Here is a 19,104-nt window from a genome sequence, read left to right on the forward strand (position 1 = left end):
GAGGAGCCCGGAACTGGACACAGTAGTCCAGATGAGGCCTCACCAGGGCAGAGTAGAGGGGGAGAAGAACCTCCTTTGACCAACCCTTATGTCTTGTGAAACAGGTGCAGCTGCTGACCAAAAAAATTTGAGTTTCTTTAATGTCATGATGAGGTTACTCTTGCTAAAATAGACATAAATCATCTTTATGTGTTGGGAAAAGAATATTGTTTTAAATTTTGCAATTTAGCCATCGATGTTGTTTTAATAATGTTTGATATTTAAAACTGTCTCACTTCAAATTATCTCTGGGGTTCTTTCATTCCATCATTTATAACACTTTGGCAAGATCATTAGGTTGCTTTTTCTCATATTTTGTGGGGCATTAAAGAGATGAGGTATATTTCACCCCAAGATCCTATTCAGCTGCCTAAAACGTTTTTCCTAGAGAAGAACTGAGTATACTGCAGCTCTGGATAAAAAGGATTTTTACAATAGCATTTCGAATCTGCTAGCAGAGAAAAGCAGTAATTCAGTATCCCATTTGGACTGTAGGAATGTCTGATAGTGGTGCAGTAAGTATAACCGGGATCTCTCTGTGACCATCACTCTTGCTTCTGTTTTTTAATACAGTACCGGGGATACAGAATGAAAGAAGACAAAAGTAATAACTCCCTGTCTGACTGTTCAATTTCTAGGTGTGTGGTGTGGACTGGTGATGAACGTGTTTTCTTCTATAACCCTACCACTCGTCTTTCTATGTGGGACCGACCAGATGACCTAATTGGAAGAGCTGATGTGGATAAAATTATTCAAGAACCTCCTCACAAAAAAGGAATGGAAGAAGGGAAAAAACTTAGTAAGACCTATCTTCTTGCATTCTTAAGAAGTCTGAATAGAATTTCTCCCTTATTTCATATTGATTTCCAAAGCTAGTAACGTCTAAATAAGTGAGAGAAATAGAAGGACATATTTAGACAAATTTATATGGCTTTGGAATTTAAGAAGGCTGGTGAAAATGCAAAGTTGTCGAGTCTTTTGGCAAAAAATAGTCTGTGGAAGAGAGTTAATACTAACAAAGTTAATTTTTTTCTAAACACAATAGGCTGGAAAAAACCCACAGTTTTACTGACTAAAAAAAGGGAACTGTGTTTTATAAGCAAGAGGAATTTGAGGGCCAGAAAAGATTAATCATGATGTATGAATGGGCTCTTACAGAAGAGGATTTAACTTAGAGAACGTCAACTGGAATACAGTTTTGGAAACAGATGCCAAGAGCAGAGAACATTCAAGAGGCTGCTGAGATGAGACTTCTTTCTGAGTTCTAGTAAATGATCCTGGGATGACATGTGGGCTGGGTAGTTGGAGGAGAGCAAAGTGCAAGTAGGTAATCAGGAGATCCAACTGTACTTCATTAGACTGTTTAGCCTGAGATTTGTTTTTTCCCTGGAAATAAGGGATCAGTGTTTGCCATTCTAAATCCAAAATTGGCCACAAGTTCATTAGTCCTGCCACCAAATTCCGACAGTGTTATTTTAAGAGCAACTGAAAAGGATGTGTCTTCCTTTGTCAGAATACATTGTTGCAGCACACATTATCCTCTGTCTTTGTACAAGACTTCATTTGTAGATTACAAATTTTTCATAAATATGAAATCTAAAGTATTACTGAAATCTGTTACAGTTAGAGAAGAGCATGAATCTACAGAGGATGCAAACGAAGATGAGCCTATTAAAATTAAAAAGCGCAAGTAAGTTTTCTTTTTCGGTAAAAAATGGTCTGTGTACATAAAATAACTGTTTAAAATAAGAAGTTTTTCGTCTGAACAATGTGTATACTATTGTCTTCAGCAGAGTGGAGCAGTAATAGGATAGGTGAAAACGATCGTCAGCTTTCTGCTGTTTAGCAGCTCAAGTATTTGGTATTTCTCTGAGATTACCTCTACACATGAATTTCATCTGTAGCATCTCATCATCTGGAAATGTTTTGAAGTGGAAATAAGTGGTATAAGTTAGTGAGTCCAAGGAATATTTTGAGTGCAGTTTATCTTAAATAGCTTGCTTCCATTGCTTGTTTATCTACCTTGTTAATTTCTGTGCACAAGGTTTTGTTGCCAAAAAATCCATCTCTCTAGATTTTTGTAATCTGTTTTCAGAGAAAACATACGTAATTTTCATGGTATTGTAAAGATTTAAGAGTCTTGTGTAGATCTTCTGGTCTGTTTCATCTATTGGAAGCCATATATGTCACTTCACCGAGTTATTTAAAGGCATTGTTTTGAAAGTAGTGTTGCCATTTTATTTGCATGTGTACTGTATTTGTATTTATTTAGGGGTGATTGTGCAGTTGTTAGCAATTTGGGCTGTGAGTTTGTTTGGATTGAAGCACATTTGCTTAGTAAACATAAATCGACAAGCTGCACACTTTCTCCAGAAATGCTTTGGTAGATGAGTGTGCCACTGGCGTTATAGCATTCTCTGTTGTGGTGGTTGTAAGATACCTTCAGTTTAAAGCCATAGTCTTTTCCCAGTGCCTCATGGTCTTGAGCAGGAGATAAGAAAATCAATGCAGTTAATGTAAAATCAATTGCACATCTGGCAAGCCTGCTAAATACAACCGGAACATGGTAACTTTTTGAGTCATTTGCTGGCACTGAAGTTATTGAGAATACCTTGACTCTTCAGCTTTTTCAGTAGGAAAGTATTCATAGCCATGTCTCACAGAATGGCTTTCATGGTGTGTAAGCCCACACTGCTGAAGTAATTAGTTATGACCATTCTGTCCTTGTGTCATTTGATTTCTAATCTACCTTTGAATTCTCGTCTATGTCTCAAGTTTTACTGTATGTTTATATTTTTTTTTCAGGAAAGATGATAACAAAGATATTGATTCAGAGAAGGAGGCTGCCATGGAAGCTGAAATTAAAGCTGCTCGAGAGCGAGCCATTGTCCCTCTGGAGGCTCGGATGAAACAATTCAAGGACATGCTTCTGGAAAGAGGGGTCAGAGAAATCTGTGTGTGTGTGTGTGTGTGTGAGAGAGAGAGGGAAGAGAGCGTTCAGGCAGAGGTTGCAATACTTACTGAATTCATAACCTGTGATGTCTTGTCCTTCCTCTGATTAATGGATGCATTTTGCTTTCTGAGTAACTGAAGTTAAACAGTATCAAGACAAGTGTTTGGGCTTTTTTAAAAAACTTTTTTTCTGAGTTAAAAAATTACCTAATGGAAAGCTGCCATTGAAAATAAATAGGACACACAAACTGGAACACATACTGAACGTTTTTCAAAGTATCCCTGCATGAGGAAACCAGTAAGTGCTGCTGTAGTCTGTACACTGTTATCCCTGAATGGGAGATGTTTAGCTTTTAGTTCACTAAAATTGATACAAGTCATCAAGTAAATTAAGCTATTAGAATATAAATTTGTATAGTAACATTAAAAATGGGAAATGAATCCAGCTGCCTGTGCAGCTTTCATTTAGTTTCAATAATGGGATTTTATGCTACAGTTTTAATAAAGCCTATTTAAGATGAACTTGAATGTGTTTAAATCAGTCTGATTTGTAGCTGAACTATTTACCCTCGTAACGTTTAGGAGATGGATAAAAAAGACATGGGACGTGAGAGCAGTGAATCTCAAGACTTGCTTCTAATGCAGTTGTGCTTTTTAAAATGTCACACAGCAGTAGTAATTAAGCAAGTGTTATTACTCATACCTTTTCAGAGACAATTAGTATTGAAACTTGCTATGGCAGCTTCCGTCATCTATTAGTGATGAAAACTTCAGGATGAGTTTGTTTCCCTCTTTTCATCAGATGTCCTGTAGTTTTTTAAGCAAAACTGTACTAATGTATACTTGAGAAAACCATTGGTTAAAATCTGACTCTTTTTAATTCAAGGTCTCTGCTTTTTCAACATGGGAGAAAGAGCTACACAAGATAGTTTTTGATCCTCGATACTTACTCCTCAACCCAAAAGAAAGAAAGCAGGTAAAAGAGAAGTCAAATCCACCCTTCATCCAGTCATAGCTACTACAGACTTTATCAAAATCCTCAGTCTGATATTTTTGTTCCTGCTAACCTTCCAGACTAATCAGTCTTGCAAGGGATTTTTATTATGATTAGGGCTTGTCTGAAAATGGAAGAAGCCAGCAAGAGATGAAGTGAGTTGATAGTTTTTATTTTTCCTGATGTGACATTTTAACACAGTGAAAATTGTATGCCTATAGAGAGCTCCCAAAACCTCAATGAAATGGTGAGAATAGCATCATATTGGCATAATGAGTCACCTAGATATTTATTTAAGAAAGAAAAAAAAACATGGTTGGGGAAAAAAAGAAGTTTTCGTTCTCACTCCAGAAGCTTTATTTTGTGGAAGCAGGGAAAGGAACACTTGAGAATACAGGAACTGTCTACTGTCTTAAACATATGACCCAGAAAACTGTTAACGTAACATGAAATGAGTAAGAAACATATCCATGTCTCTCAGATTACAAGCTTAGACACAGTAGACTGCATGTTCAGCAGATTGGACTAATCTGCATATTCCAATACAAAGTCCCTACCCCTTCTTACAGCCTTAGATGTAATGGTTCTTTGGTGAGAGGAAATGGGAGAAAAGGAAAGAAACGGGATTTTTCCTCCCCCTTGCCTAGAGTTGATGTGGTTCGGGTTTGTATGTTGTTTGTCGATGACTGGTGTTTCTGTAGGTATTTGACCAGTATGTGAAAACCCGAGCAGAAGAGGAGCGCAAGGAGAAGAAAAACAAAATAATGCAGGCCAAGGAGGATTTCAAGAAAATGATGGAAGAAGCAAAGATTAATCCAAGGTGGGAGCTTCTTGTTCGTGTGCTCTCTTAGAACAAAGTCTGTTGGGTGGAATTGGATGGATAAATTTCTTTCAAGATGCGCAATGAGGAGAAATATCAGCTGATGCCGTTGAGATCTTTTGTTTGCTTGCATTCACCTAAGTCATAAAATAATAGAACTTGTGATTTCTAATGATTTACATACCTTAAGTAAGTTTGAAGAAATCCCCAGCATGCTGTCCGGAGTGCAAGAAGGGCCTCATGATCCACCACAAGTTTCCTTAAATAACCCTGTTTCTTCTTTAGAATATTACTAGTCTCTGAGGAGTACTGGGGAGTTTTCTTCAGTTTGGAGGGGGCTGAAGGAATGTTTTTCTGGTTACCAAGTATGTTAATATGATAGAATGTTCTAGTGCTTTAATATAGAAATTTACATGCCTCTCACATTCAGACCTACTTGTAGTGATAATACAAAGTGATGACAGCGAATGTACTAACATTCAAGGTTTTATTGCCAGAGTTGTTTGTTTCACAGCTCTCTCACATAGAGTTCATGAAATATGTGATGTCACCAGAGGAGCTCTGAAGCATTCTCTTCCAGCATCTCTTGGCTTATCTGGCATAAATTCCTTCACAGTGAAATAACAACTCATTTGTTTCACTTCAGCTTGCTTTTTTTTTTCAGTGACCCATTTTGGAAATCTGGTGGAAGCCAGTGTTATGATAGCTTGTAAATTACTCCAGAACTGATTAATAACTCTTATTTAACACACCTATCTGCTCATTTAATAAGAATGTCAGTTTCAATGGTAGTAGGCTGGAAGAAGTAGAGGCATAGAAATGTTTTCAGGAAAAGTTCATCAGTAGGAAGTTTACTGTTATAATGCAGAGGCTAACATTAGCTTTAGCGTCCTCAACTTCCAGGATATCTACGGTGTGTCGTTCTGGGACTGACTCTTACCTGACTATGGGTTGGGGTGGGAAAGAGAGTTCCAGCTAAAATACTGTCTTGTTTAATCTTATCCTTTGTCTTCTGGTTTCAGTGTTTGTCTAAAGATATTGCTGTACTTCTGTGAGTGCCAGACTGGTTTTTTATCATCTGTCTCAGTCCAACATGCTCAAGAGTTTGTGTTCCACTTCACTTAAACAGCTCTTGTTCTTCAATATAGCTGTACATTCACTTTCTAATCTTTTTGAATAAGCTACCAAATTCTCTTCTTGTTTCAATTTACCCTACAGCAACAGTAGGCTGGATTTTCCAAGTCTAATTATTTCCATGCTGTGATGAAAACATTCGTATGATTATAAGTGTCTCACGTATTCTTGGGGCCAGATTTGCATCAGAGCTTGGAAAAAGCACAGTAGTGGGTTTTTTCGAGGTAAGTGGCAGTACCGTATCTACTGCACAGATTGGAATCTGGCCCTGGAGGTGAGAGAAAGGTCAGGGGAATGCTGTGAGGATAATGGGTGGAAAGCCCAGTAGTTCTGCAGCTGCCCATAGTGTTTAAGATGTTTTCAGGTCTATGTGTTTTAAGTCTAGGCTATACAATGTTCACTTTAGGAGGAAAAATTGATTCAGCCAGTGGCTAATACCAAAAGATGATTTGGGTTGGTTTTTTTTTTTTGATGAACTCTTAGCATGGTTTGGCTGCAAGTGAATGCACCTAAAATTTTTGGTTTCACAGCTGTGAAATACCTGGACAGACTGGTGGCTGCACTGCTAACTCACAAGACAGACTTTTTTTTTTCATAGACAGCTGAGTTTTTTCGTTTCTTCTTGGTTGTACTGTAATCTTTCTTCCCACACCTGCACTTTCTGCAGGTAGCTGTATTTAAACAAACAAACAAACAAACCCTTGTAAGTCTCGAAAAATACCTTTCCTGTGTGTACCTAAACCTGACTCCTTTCTATATAGTTCATTGATCAAGTGTCTCTAAGGAGACACTGTAGGAGTTTGCCTTTTTTTTTTCTTTTTTTTGTTAAAATTGTTCTCTGACGTGTATTCTGGCAGAAGTACTTCTCTGCTGAACCTGCTTCAGCAAAGACAGCTCTGCCAAATGAGTTCACTTGCCATTTTGTTGCAGAACTACTTTTAGTGAATTTGCAGCCAAGCATGCTAAAGACTCGAGATTCAAGGCAATTGAAAAGATGAAAGATCGAGAGGCCTTGTTTAATGAGTTTATCACAGCGGCAAGAAAGAAGGAAAAAGAAGACTCGAAGACCAGAGGTGAGAAGGTAAGGTGACTTTTTCAGTGCCAGCAGTGTGAATGGTGTGAGTCTGAGTGAGATGGGACAAAGCCAGTGCTTGGTTTCCAGTGAGCTTTCTCTCAGACAGGGGCCCTCTCTTTCCAGTGTAAACACTTGCTGACTGTCCCTCGGGTCTTTCTGAACTAACGATTTTAAGTCTAGGGTTGTGCTGACTTTTGGAGTATATACAATTGAACTTATATTTATTTCTGAAGCAGTGTTTACTTAAATAATCACACTCTTTTGTTTGTTTACCTAAGCTAGTACCATTATATTCTTAACTGGAATAATGTTCAATTACTATTTTTCATTTTTTTTAAAGTTCTGTTATCCTGAAGCATTAAAAGGAAAAGAATCCTTCTCCTGTTTGGCTGGAAACCCCAGAACTGGCCATTAACCTCTCTGCTCTCTCAGTGGAGGCAGTAAGAACTTGAAATTCTCTGTAGGATTCACTGTTTAAATTTCAAACAGCTTCCATATCTTCTCTTTCCACCTAAGAGCTATCGCTTAGTGACTTTTTAATCTTTGAGTAAATATATCTTATGTATAAACTGCTGCTTATTAGAATTAAAGGTCAGCTATTAAAGATTAATGAATTCCAAATGTCATTTGACCGTATTGTCAATAGGAGGGTGCAAGCTCTCACTGCTGGAGACTCAGGCTGCTACAGAGGTAGCATCAAGCACTGCCACCAGAATATGCAGTCATGTCATTGTCCCTGTGTGTGGTGTGTGAGTGGAGAGAGTAACCTCTAAAGCCTAATCATTGTTGACATTTTAAAGTCTGCAATATTTATTTTGTAGTAGAAAGTTATTGCAAATTTCACCTACTAAGAATACTTACAGAAGAGAAAAGTGCTGAATAGCAGGTTAGATTTGTGGATAATTTCATTATTCAGTAAGTTTTGCATATTCTGGTCTAATTTGATTCTGTACTGGTGGGTTTGTTTTTTTTTTTTCCAAATGTTGCATATTGCTGCCATTTCAATACATGGTTGTGCTTTCAGAGGAGAGCTGATGTAGTTGAGAGCTTTTACGTACTGCATTTCAATGATGAGTATGGAATTTTAAAGCATTCTTGCATTTGAATAGCACAGTTGAATACTTTTTTTTAAAGTAAATATTTGCTTTGTTGTTGCATGATTATTCTAAAGTTGAAAAGTTAAAAGAAGAGACATTGTGTTTGTTTGCATTTGAAATAATGTTTTTTTTTTTTCTCCAAAAGCCTTTTGTAACCATTTTATGTATTCTGTTTTATAACAAGTGGATAGACTTTACAGTTATGTGCTGTGCGGCCTGTCAATCAGTTCAGTCTGACAGCTGTCAATCACTGACACGCAAATATTATGGGATTCCCTAGTGAGGAAAGAATTGGTATCTCTGTGTGGTGACTTTAGCCTCCCGCAGTTCCGGTACTTTACATTTTTTTAGTTTTTTTCCTTGTGAAGTGATGAGAGTTGTACCTGCAATGTGTTAACTGCCAAAAAAAAAAAAAAAGACCTCTAAATACACCTGAAATAATTTCAGTCTTGTTTTCCTTTGATTTTGAAAGTGCTTAAAACATAAGAGACAATTTAAGGCATTTAACTTGAAGCTTTCTCAGTCTGTTTTAAAAATCCCAAATCTTTATTTAAGGACTATCAACTTTACAGAAATCTTTAACGTAAGGGTTTTTAATTTTATCATGATTTGATTTTGCTACATTGAGTTATGGCTTAGTGGATGGTGATGTGGAGGAGACAGCTTTTCAGACGGTAGCTTTTATTCATGTGGCTAATTTCAGCAAGTAAATAGAATGCTAATACTCCTCAGATGATAGAGATGAGGAAGTAGGTGTGGGTTTGAGCTTGCCAGGGAAGGGGTAATGCCAACCCAGCACTGTTCCATGTCCTTGCGAGGAGTTGTGCCAGCAGCTGAGCCTGACATCCCGCTTCGTGTGGACTTAGGGAAACGTTCAGCTGCAGACACCTGCATCGCACTGTGCTGATGGCCGTCTCATCTCTCATCTTTCCTGTGTCAGGATCTCTTAACAGTTTCCTTATGTAATATTCTACTTAGTTGAGCTAGTTACTGTGTATAGACTCACAACATCATAAGGCTACAGGTTGTCCAGAGAGGTTGTGGCTGCCTCGTCCCTGGAAGTGTCGAAGGGCAGGTTGGATGGAGCATTGAGCAACCTGGACTAGTGGAAGGTGTGCCCGTCCGTGGCAAGGGAGTGGAACTAGATGATCTTCAAGGTCACTTCCCACAGAAACTATTCTAGAACTCTTATGTTTGAGGCTGCGACTCATTCCTTGATGAGAGGTTTTTGACTCAAGTTTTTGAGAAGGTTTTTTTTTTGGTTTTTTTTAATTGAAAACCAGGTTGCAGTACTGGTGCTATACACACAGTGGATGACTGAAATGAAACCCATGCCTTAAGAGCACTGAAGATCTGGGAATGTTGTTTTTCTGGGAGGGATTGGACTGTAGCCCGTGGCAGCGGGGCAGCCTGGGGGTGCTGCCGGTGGTCACGTGGCAGAGGCACCTTCTGCAGCCAGGGCCATGTGCAGTTTTTATCCTGTGGAATGGGTATATGTGCATATGTGGTTTGTGCAGAAACTTTGAGAGACCCTTACTTTATAGACTTCTGTAGCAACGTCTGGAACTGTTTGATTTTTAACATATTTCTAATGCCATGGCTTAGAAAGCTTCACATTTTTGATACTGCATGCATGTTTTAAGATGTTTTGAAACAACATTCTTAACTTTACAATGAGTAAATGGTTTGCTTAGCATTTTGTTCAGCTACTTTTAAGAAAAAGCAATAGTGCTGTAGATGTACAGCAGCTTCCCACTGACACTAACCAGTTGTTTTCTAATCTCTACTTAGTATCTTAATCTCTGTAGAGATAGTAAAGAAAAAAAACCTTTTATGTTTATATGCTAATATTGTGAAGAGCTAAAATTATCAGTGGACAAAACTGCAGAATGTTGGTTCTGATCTTTTTGTTCTTACATTCTGTAACTAAACATATTCTTAGAGAATGGGGATGTGACAGTTCTCTGGCAAGCCGGAGCTGGCTCACCTGTCCATCCACTCACTTCCCTTACGAACATCAGTGTTTTACAGCTAAACTGCTTCTGGTGGTTTTCTTTTCTTAAAGGGATGAGAAGGGCAGATAAGTAGCCTTTCTCTTAGATTTTTACGCTTTTTTTAATGAGTATACCTTAAAGACAGGTTTGTTCTGTGGGCCAGCAGGGCTTGGTATGCTGTGAAGGCAGCATGCTTTGCCGTGCCTGTGGAGTCCCTGGAGCCCTGGCCCTTAGCGAGGCGAGCTAGCCCCTTGCCTCTGTGCTTCAGAGAGATGGAGGCTTAAATGCCAAACCAGACTTCTAAGGCATATAGCGATGGAAATAAAAAGGAGACGATACCTAGGACCTGAAGTGCAGCAGGGAGATCATCTACCCCATTCAAAAAAAGGGAGATGTGGCAAAGGCACAGTAGTCACTCTTGCAACTGCTGATTCTGGGCATCTGGATGAAAATATGCTTTTAGTTATCTCAAAATGATAAAAAGCATAATAGGATTGATCCTCTGCCAACCCTTTGCAGTGGCTGTTGTTACAGACAGAGCGCTGACATGACATTTCCAATTTAAAAAGTAGACTAAAATATTCCCTTAAACTTTTATATATATGTGCATATCCATCTTAAATGTAATTCACTTAGTTACTGTATGTGAGTAATTCTTTCTGGGTTAGATCCATCTTAAGCCATTGCTCTTTGTCAGCAGATCCCAGTATTTACCTCTGTGCATTGTACACTTGGAGGATGAATCCATAAACACATGATTTATTTAGAGCCCTGTTTAAAACTGCATAGCTTTTGTAGCATGCATATGCAAAATGCTATAATGTAGAATCAGTAACTTGTTACTTTGAGATATTTATATATGTGTATATATAGAAAAAGGCTCAAAAAAGATGCTTAAATTGGAGTAAAATAATAAAACCTGTTTATGAATCATTCTGTAAAGAATATGATTCATCTTGGATGTAGCAGATCTTCTTAATGTATCTGCTTAGCAAAATTGTCCCAAGGGGAAGTAAATTTTAGATGTGATTTTGTATAAATTCAGAGTTTTAGTGATTTCTCTTAAGTTGTAATGGTGTGTAATATTAATATGCTTCCTCTGTTGGAGGTAAGTTGACTCCTTTCTTCGTAAGAGCAAGCTGTTGGGTACCAAAATATCTTTCTCAAGTGTTGTCTTCCTGTTTCCATCTGTAAAACAGATCAAAATGGACTTCTTTGAACTACTGGCTAATCATCACCTGGACAGTCAGTCTCGCTGGAGCAAAGTGAAGGACAAAGTAGAGACTGACCCCCGTTACAAAGCAGTGGATAGCTCTTCACAGAGGGAAGACCTGTTCAAACAGTACATAGAAAAAATAGCTAAGGTATGCATGTGACATTGGGAAGTATAACTGTATGTTCTGGTGGTCACATTGCTCGTAATGTGTGAAGTAATTAACTAGAAGATAGACTAGTAGGTGCTTTAGCTCATGCTAAAAAGAATTTTATGCCCTAGCTCGTTGTAGAAGTACCCCAGAATGACAGCTTGAAACTCAAAAGTACCATCGCTGGTGCTGCTGCTCCAGATGTTTGTGGTATGTGTATGCCCATGAGCATACACACACTTGATATTTGGGAGCATTTATCCAGCAGAGCAAGAAAGGCAGAGATTCTTGTAAAGCCACTGACCACGAAACTTCATAAAATACAGACCCAGATTGAGCACTTGGCTCCAGGATGGGCAGAGTTTCCTTTGCTGTCCTGTTTTGCACCAGCTGAGCTTCCTTCAGGAATGTAGATGGTTCATACGCAGTTCTTTGGCTGGTGGTTCTCTCTTAGTCCAGTATTCCTACCTTTCTCCTCCAGGCATTGAGTGGTTGAGAATGTGAAACTAGGCTAACCAATAGTGATACCACTCTACCTCTTTCCCCCTGTTAGTCAGAGCTTGTCACTGTACACGTGCTCCCGAGAGGAGTTGTTCTGTGAGCGGCCATGTGACCAAACTCCTCTTTCCCCCATATAAATCCTGTTAATGCTTCAACAAAGTTGTTGGAGCAAAGTTCTGCTATCCAAGGATCTCAAATCACTTTGAAGCATTTTATTCTAAGATGCCTTTAGTTCTATAACCCTTAAATTTACTTACCTGCATGACCAAAATATGAAAGGTTTTGCCATTGGTTTTATTAAGAAAAGTTTGTTCTCCCATTTCAGAATTTAGATTCTGAGAAAGAGAAGGAGCTGGAGAGACAAGCTCGCATCGAGGCGAGCCTGCGGGAACGGGAGCGGGAGGTGCAGAAGGCTCGCTCGGAGCAGACCAAGGAGATCGACAGGGAACGGGAGCAACATAAGCGGGAGGAGGCGATCCAGAACTTCAAGGCGCTTCTCTCTGACATGGTGAGATGCTTTCTCCAGGGACAGGCTGCCTCAGCTTGGTGGCAAATTCTGCCTCTAATGGTTGCACTGTATGAAAGCTTTCTTGGCACTAATGGTTAAGCTTGTATCAAATCACACAATGTTAAGGGTTGGAAGGGACCTCGAAAGATCATCTAGTCCAATGCCCCTGCCAGAGCAGGACCACCTGGAGTAGGTCACACAGGAACTCATCCAGGTGGATTTTGAATGTCTCCAGAGAAGGACACTCAACAACCCATCTGGGCAGCCTGTGCCAGTGCTCCGTCACCCTAACAGTGAAGAAATTCTTCCTTGTGTTTCTTTGGAACCTCTTCTGTTACAGCTGGTACCCATTGCCCCATGTCCTGTCATTGGTCATCATTGAGAAGAGCCTGGCTCCATCCTCCTGACATTCACCCTTTACATATTTGTAAACATTAATAAGGTCACCCCTCAGTCTCCTCCAAGCTCAAGAGCCCCAGCTCCCTCAGCCTTTCGTCATAAGGGAGATGCTTCACTCCACTTGTCATCTTGGTGGCTCTGCGTTGAACTCTTTTCAGCATAGAAACAACAGGAGTAGAGTCCTGTTGTTTTCTCTTCACTGCCCTCCTCTCAGCGTTGGGAGATTTGCCTTGGTTGAAAGAAAATGCCTTGCATTTACGGTTCACGTTCTGGCATTGTGCCTACGGTGTCAGAGGGCAGCAATATTCCTGATGTGTTTGGAGTCTCATGGCAGATTTTCAGTCATGCTGCTGTAAACTTCTGTATGTCTTTTGAAAATTAGATGTTGCTGAGCATTAGGAACAAACCCCTTGTTTTTGCATTGTCTCTCTTCATGCTCCAAACACGGTGCCTTCCTCTTACTTTTTCTCTGCTGTGTTGTATGTTTCCTTTGTTCTACTGGTCCAACTAATCCATGAGAGAGCAGTTCCTGTGTGGTAAACGTCCCGTGAAGAGGACAGGATTAGCAAAATGAGTTTTCAGCAGTTTGTGTACTATGCCTTTGCTCCCTGGTGTAAGATATGAAATCCAAACATGTTACTAGTGCTTGATTCCACATTTCCATGCTAAAATCTTTAGAAGGGGGCAGGATATAAATGACTCATTGCTCTGTTCTGGTGGTGTAGCTAGTAGCATAGAGCAGCAGCTTCCTGAGGATGCTCTCCAGGCTAGAAGCAAGACACTGCAGACATGCTAGTATCCCTTTTTTCAAATAATGGTCTCTGAGGCTGCCTTTCCAGACACTATGGTTGATGTAGTTGGTGATGCACTGAAGAGGAGAGTGCTGGGTTTTCCTTTCTGAGAGTGCTCAGCCAGGTCAGTGGAGTTCCTCCATCTGCTTTTGAACTGATGTAGAGTAATTCCTTCTACCACTGCCTGTTTCGCGTTTGTGGGGAATATACTCAAGTCTCTTACTTAAAAGCAGCTTTGTTTTTTTATCTTTAATTTAACCTGATGTAAGAGAGATAAAAAACCCTTAAGTGATCCATAAAAAATACCAGTGAACTGTAGAAAAAAAAAGATTTTAAAAAATAATGATCTTGTGTCTCAGGTGCGTTCTTCAGATGTGTCGTGGTCTGATACCAGAAGGACTCTACGCAAAGATCATCGATGGGAGTCGGGCTCCTTGCTAGAAAGAGAGGAGAAAGAGAAGCTCTTTAATGAACACATTGAAGCACTTACCAAAAAGAAGAGGGAACACTTTAGGCAACTTCTGGATGAAACTTCAGCGGTAAGAGCTGGCTCGATTTACACTTCCAATTTCTGCCAGCCCATTGGGGTTTGGTTTTTTTCTGGGGTTCTTTTCTCACACAATCTGATCTCTTTGGTTTTATTTCCAGGGCCCCTTTGATTCACCATCATCTTTAGTCTTCTTCATAAGGAAATGTATGCATTGTGTGTCCTTACCTGTTTATTTTGAGTGTTGTTTTGGTTTAGCGTACAGTTCATTTACCTTAATCAGTGATTTTTCCTCTCTCCTGCAGGATTTAGCCTTTCTCCAATGCTGAATTATTTTATACTCTTTACTATACAGCCTCTTGCTCTTTCAGATACCCAGTGTGCTTCCCTTAATGAATTCCAGAACATAATCTTACCAAGTTTTGATGTTCCCTTGCTTTATCTTGTGCTACTGAATCGGAAGTTTTGTAATGTCATGCTATGGAAATCTAGGACCTGTTCTGTGTATTGTTGGGTTTTAGTGAATCTTCCTCTTTTTTGGTAATGTGCCAGCTTCAGTCAGCTTTTTTTTAATCCCCAGTTTTTTACCTAATTTGTCTAACACATTAGTTAAAAGTGCTAAGAACATTAGGCAGGCTTTTGGTGTGCCAGAATAAAGTGACAGATGTGTGAATGAGGCACATTTTCTCTAGGTAATTTTAACAACACATTCATGGATGTAAATGTGTACTAGAAAGAGCTGAGGATGCAAATGATGGTTGTGAGGACTTGGATCTGAAAATGTCACCTCAAAATACTAAAGAAAAGTAAATATATAAACCCAACTAATTAACATACGTATGTAGTAGTATAAATAATCAAAGCCCAAGACTTGCAAATACAGGAACAGTTTTGTCAGTGGACTTGGGAGATGTTTAAAAGCTTCAGATGTAGTAACACTTGCATCCTGTATTCCTAGGATCTATTTTTATTGTCATTTAACTGTTTTTGCTTCTTTTGAAAGATAACTTTAACATCAACATGGAAAGAAGTGAAAAAAATCATTAAAGAAGATCCAAGGTGCATTAAATTTTCTTCAAGTGACAGGGTAAGTGGTTTGTGTTACTGTTGCTAACCTGCTGTACAGCACAGGGTACAGAAGTGAGTAAGTTAGTGGCTGCTGAAGTGGTTCTGATTTATGTGAACAAAAATATTACTGTTTAAGATTTTCTAAAATTAAAAATGTAAAAGATAAGAAAAAACACAATCAACATGTAACTGATGCTTACATTCAGTGTGGTAAGTGGTACGAAGTACTTTACATTCAGTGTTTTAAGCATACTTTTTCCCTTTCAGAAAAAGCAAAGGGAGTTTGAGGAATATATTAGAGACAAGTACATCACTGCCAAAGCTGACTTCCGGACGCTATTGAAAGAGACCAAATTCATAACCTACAGGTGTGTAGTGTCACATCAACAAAGGGTTCCTCTTCCATTGTGCTTTTCCATATGAATGGCAAAAGCCAATGTCCCTCTTTTCTCATAGCATAAGTCGATGTCTGTTACAATTTTACAACCTTTCATAGCTGGTCACAGTAAAGAAAGAGTCTGCAGCAGTAGAGACTTCCTTTTCAGATGCCAGCTGCTGACTGGCAAGTGATGGAAATTGAACCAACATAGGTGTGAGATTGACTTTTTAACAGTGTTCTGTTGCTCAGACTCTGAGCTGTCAGGTGTTAGACACCTTTTGTGGTGAAGGGCCATCTTCCCTGTTTGTATTAGTCCCTGATTTGGACTCAGGACGGATCAGCACTAAATGACGACTCTGTTTCAGAATTTCACAGTAGAGAGCAAAGAAATATTGCTCCACTGAAATTTTGTTAAAAAACCCCTGTGAATGGTTTGCCTGGTTTCTGTGGGAGGATTTTGGTGAAAGGGTGTGCTTTACAGGTAGGTGAATTTACAAAGCAGTTGACTTTTTCACTGGGTTTCAGGGGACAGTAAGGCTGATACAGGATCGTGGGCAGGGACCAAAACAAGTTTCTTATCAGAAATGCAAGTTGAGTTAAAAAGCAGAGGATGCAATGAAGCTATGTGACTGCTAAGGAAATGCAGGGCTGCCTGCAGTTGGCACCGTGGCCCATCAGAGCTCTGCTGCCCATCGACTGGATGGCAGTGCTCTGAGCTGACCTGTGGACGCAGCCACTGGTCAGGCTGGGCTCTAGGGGAGGCTGCCACGTCCCAACTGTAGTCGTTTGCTGCACTGAGATGCTGAGTTTAAAACTCTTGATATTTTTTTACAGTTATTTTTGTGTCCCCTTCCTTTAGGTTTTAGCATTTGTGTAGTTGATGTAGTGCTGCACAGGGACATTGCAGCCAGACACCAAGTTTCTTTGGCACTTAAGTAATGCAACACAAATGGAGGCAATGAGCCTTTATTTTCTGTGCACAGAGTGCTGCTGATGTGCCTAGTCCTGACCTAAACTGGCATCTTTCTAGCTAAGAGGATACCCAGGTCTCTGCACCTTTCCCTGCCCTGCCTTTCGTTGTCTCCACCCGTCTCTTCTCTCTGTGGAGACAGCTTCCCTGAGCTTGTGGCAGCCACCACTGGGAGCAGGGCTGAGGCTTCCTGCATGGGCTGGACAATTCTCAAGTGGTAATCCCTGTGCTTGCTTTTAGATCCAAAAAGTTGATCCAGGAGTCAGATCAGCACCTGAAAGACGTAGAGAAGATACTGCAGAATGACAAGCGGTACCTGGTACTTGACTGCGTACCAGAAGAGAGACGCAAACTCATCGTGTCCTACGTCGACGACCTAGACCGCCGGGGCCCACCTCCACCACCCACGGCCTCGGAGCCTACGAGACGAACAACAAAATAGTTACAAAATACCCTTAAGCCAAGGGTATCTGTTAAATCAAAGCTTGCATGAGCCATCTGTCAGGTTTATACATATACATTACCGTGAATATATTGCAGAACCATCTGAGGAGCAGAGGAAGAAGCAGCATTTGTGAACATAAAATGGTCTCGGGGCGGGGGGAAATAACAACCAGAAGCCCACGATAAAAGTATTTGTGAGTCTCTTTGGGGCATGACTGACAAAAATCCGAACCCGTGGGCACGTTTGGTAACTCCAGATCCGGGAATGGTTATCTGGAGGCATTCTTCTCAGCAGTGCATCCTGTGAAGCTTAGGGATGGTCACACTTGTGGTTTGCACATGCACTACCTGCGTGCAGTCCCCGGCTCTCTGATAGCTTAAGTGATTGATTACTGCAGACGGTGTTCTGGAAGCATGAATCCCAGTTCTCTGCTTGCTGCCACCCTTGTGAGCGGAACTACACCCGGTAAAGCCAGAGTTAGAACTGGGAGAGGAGAATTAGGATGCAGAGACCAAAAATTTGTTCACAGGTCTGCTTTGTTCCTTACCCTGCCCATGGATTAGAAGCAAAGCCAGGTTGCTCTGCTCAAGTGAAGATTTGTCTAATGATTTGTACTCGAAGTTGGACCCACTTGGCGAATGACGGTGGTTACCGGAGCAGAACAGGACGGTTGTATAAACACAGTTTTATTTACGATAAAGTGATCTTTACATACTTCTGGATTAGACTGTGGATTTCCCCTCTGGGCAATTCTTGTAAACTATACTCCTGTTTTGAATGTTAAACTTGTGTTTCTAAAGTTTAATTTTGAAATGTTGGGATTGTTCAGTTTATGTATTTGAACTACAATAAACCAACCCTTTTTATATATGGATTGTACAGGCTTAATACTAGTTTTTGTTGGATTTTGTTGGACTTAAGAGTTTACGAGTAAAGCAAACAACTCAAGTCATCGCCTAAATTCTTGGCTGTGTTTGGCAGAGCAGTTCCCGTGTCACTCTGCAGCGTGGGATTAGGCTTCAGAGCAGCGTTCTGGTCGGTGCATGTGCAGCAGGATGCCACGCAAAAACATCTTCTAGTTTAGTTCTTTACTCTTAATTGTGAGATGGTAGGGATGGCAACATCGATGTATTTCCTTCTATTTCTTCTGTAATTGACGTGGATCATCACTTCTGCAGGGTCGAGGAGTGGGGAAGGATTGATTCTTCTGTGAGAAGCTGATTGATTTTTTTTTAAGCAATGGTGGTTTTGGTGGCCAGCCAGGACTTGTGGGACTTGTTTACAAAGATTTACGCAGCTTGGGAGCAACTTGCACTGCTGACATCTGAAACATGGTGGTTGTAGTAAGAGTGTACTCCCTAAATTCTCTCCTCTGTCCTAGTGCCCACTCCATCAGTGCGGGGCACCCAAGCCATTGGAAACCAGCATTGGGCGATGTCTATGCTGGGAGTGGAGGGGGAAGTAAGGAGGATTGTAGCTCAGTAAGGCCACAGATGTTGGACCTTGAAGAAGGAGAGGACCCACCTGGAAAGTGCCCCAATGGAGCCAAGGCTGCAGCTCTGCTGGAGGAGCCTAGGGGAGAACCCTCAGGGCTGCCTGCACTGGGCGCACACCTTGGGGAAAGCTGAGCTGTCCCCATGCCCACAGCCCCCTCCAACCTGGAGTGATCCCAGCCTGTGGCTGCTGCTGCCAAACTTGTGTCAGCAAGTCAGACCCTCAGCAGTTTTGGTAAATGTAATGTATGCTTCCTGAGGTGCCTGCCAGCCCTCACCTCTGCTCCAGTGCCCTCTGGGCCACGACACCATGTCCATGGGCAAATCTGGGACGTGGAAGGTGCCGCGAGTGGTGGGGCACTGACGGTGGGAATTGTGGCAATGCGCGCTCTCACTGTGATAGCACATCACAGCCCTGCTGCCCATGAGGGAATTTCTTTCTGCTCAGCTTAGCATGTCCCTGCAGGAAGCTATGCATTTTTTATAGCTGTCATAAAATATGGTTAACTTGTTCATTAAATGGATAAGACTGCTATTAATTTTAATTTATCTTGTTTATGGAGACCAGATGTTCATTAACATTTATTTATCTGC

The 19,104-nt window shown here is 40.6% G+C and overlaps 1 protein-coding gene across 5 annotated transcripts in view; it reads left to right on the forward strand.

Annotated features, from left to right (window-relative positions):
- The window catches only part of TCERG1 (transcription elongation regulator 1), a 35,529-nt gene extending 17,564 nt beyond the window's left edge, over positions 1 to 17,965 (forward strand). For all 5 annotated transcript variants that reach the window (XM_062002191.1, XM_062002192.1, XM_062002194.1 and 2 more), the window contains 12 exons: positions 678 to 838; positions 1,663 to 1,729; positions 2,845 to 2,980; positions 3,878 to 3,967; positions 4,687 to 4,805; positions 6,870 to 7,020; positions 11,305 to 11,469; positions 12,296 to 12,478; positions 14,028 to 14,207; positions 15,159 to 15,242; positions 15,491 to 15,591; positions 16,813 to 17,965. In XM_062002191.1, coding sequence (XP_061858175.1) covers positions 678 to 838; positions 1,663 to 1,729; positions 2,845 to 2,980; positions 3,878 to 3,967; positions 4,687 to 4,805; positions 6,870 to 7,020; positions 11,305 to 11,469; positions 12,296 to 12,478; positions 14,028 to 14,207; positions 15,159 to 15,242; positions 15,491 to 15,591; positions 16,813 to 17,014 — 1,639 coding nt within the window. In that variant the 3' untranslated portion in view covers positions 17,015 to 17,965. The remainder of the gene's footprint in view (positions 1 to 677; positions 839 to 1,662; positions 1,730 to 2,844; positions 2,981 to 3,877; positions 3,968 to 4,686; positions 4,806 to 6,869; positions 7,021 to 11,304; positions 11,470 to 12,295; positions 12,479 to 14,027; positions 14,208 to 15,158; positions 15,243 to 15,490; positions 15,592 to 16,812) is intronic.
- The last annotated feature ends 1,139 nt before the right edge of the window (positions 17,966 to 19,104 follow it).

Source organism: Colius striatus, chromosome 9 (assembly GCF_028858725.1).
Source record: "Colius striatus isolate bColStr4 chromosome 9, bColStr4.1.hap1, whole genome shotgun sequence".
In the NCBI taxonomy this organism is placed as follows: domain Eukaryota; kingdom Metazoa; phylum Chordata; class Aves; order Coliiformes; family Coliidae; genus Colius; species Colius striatus.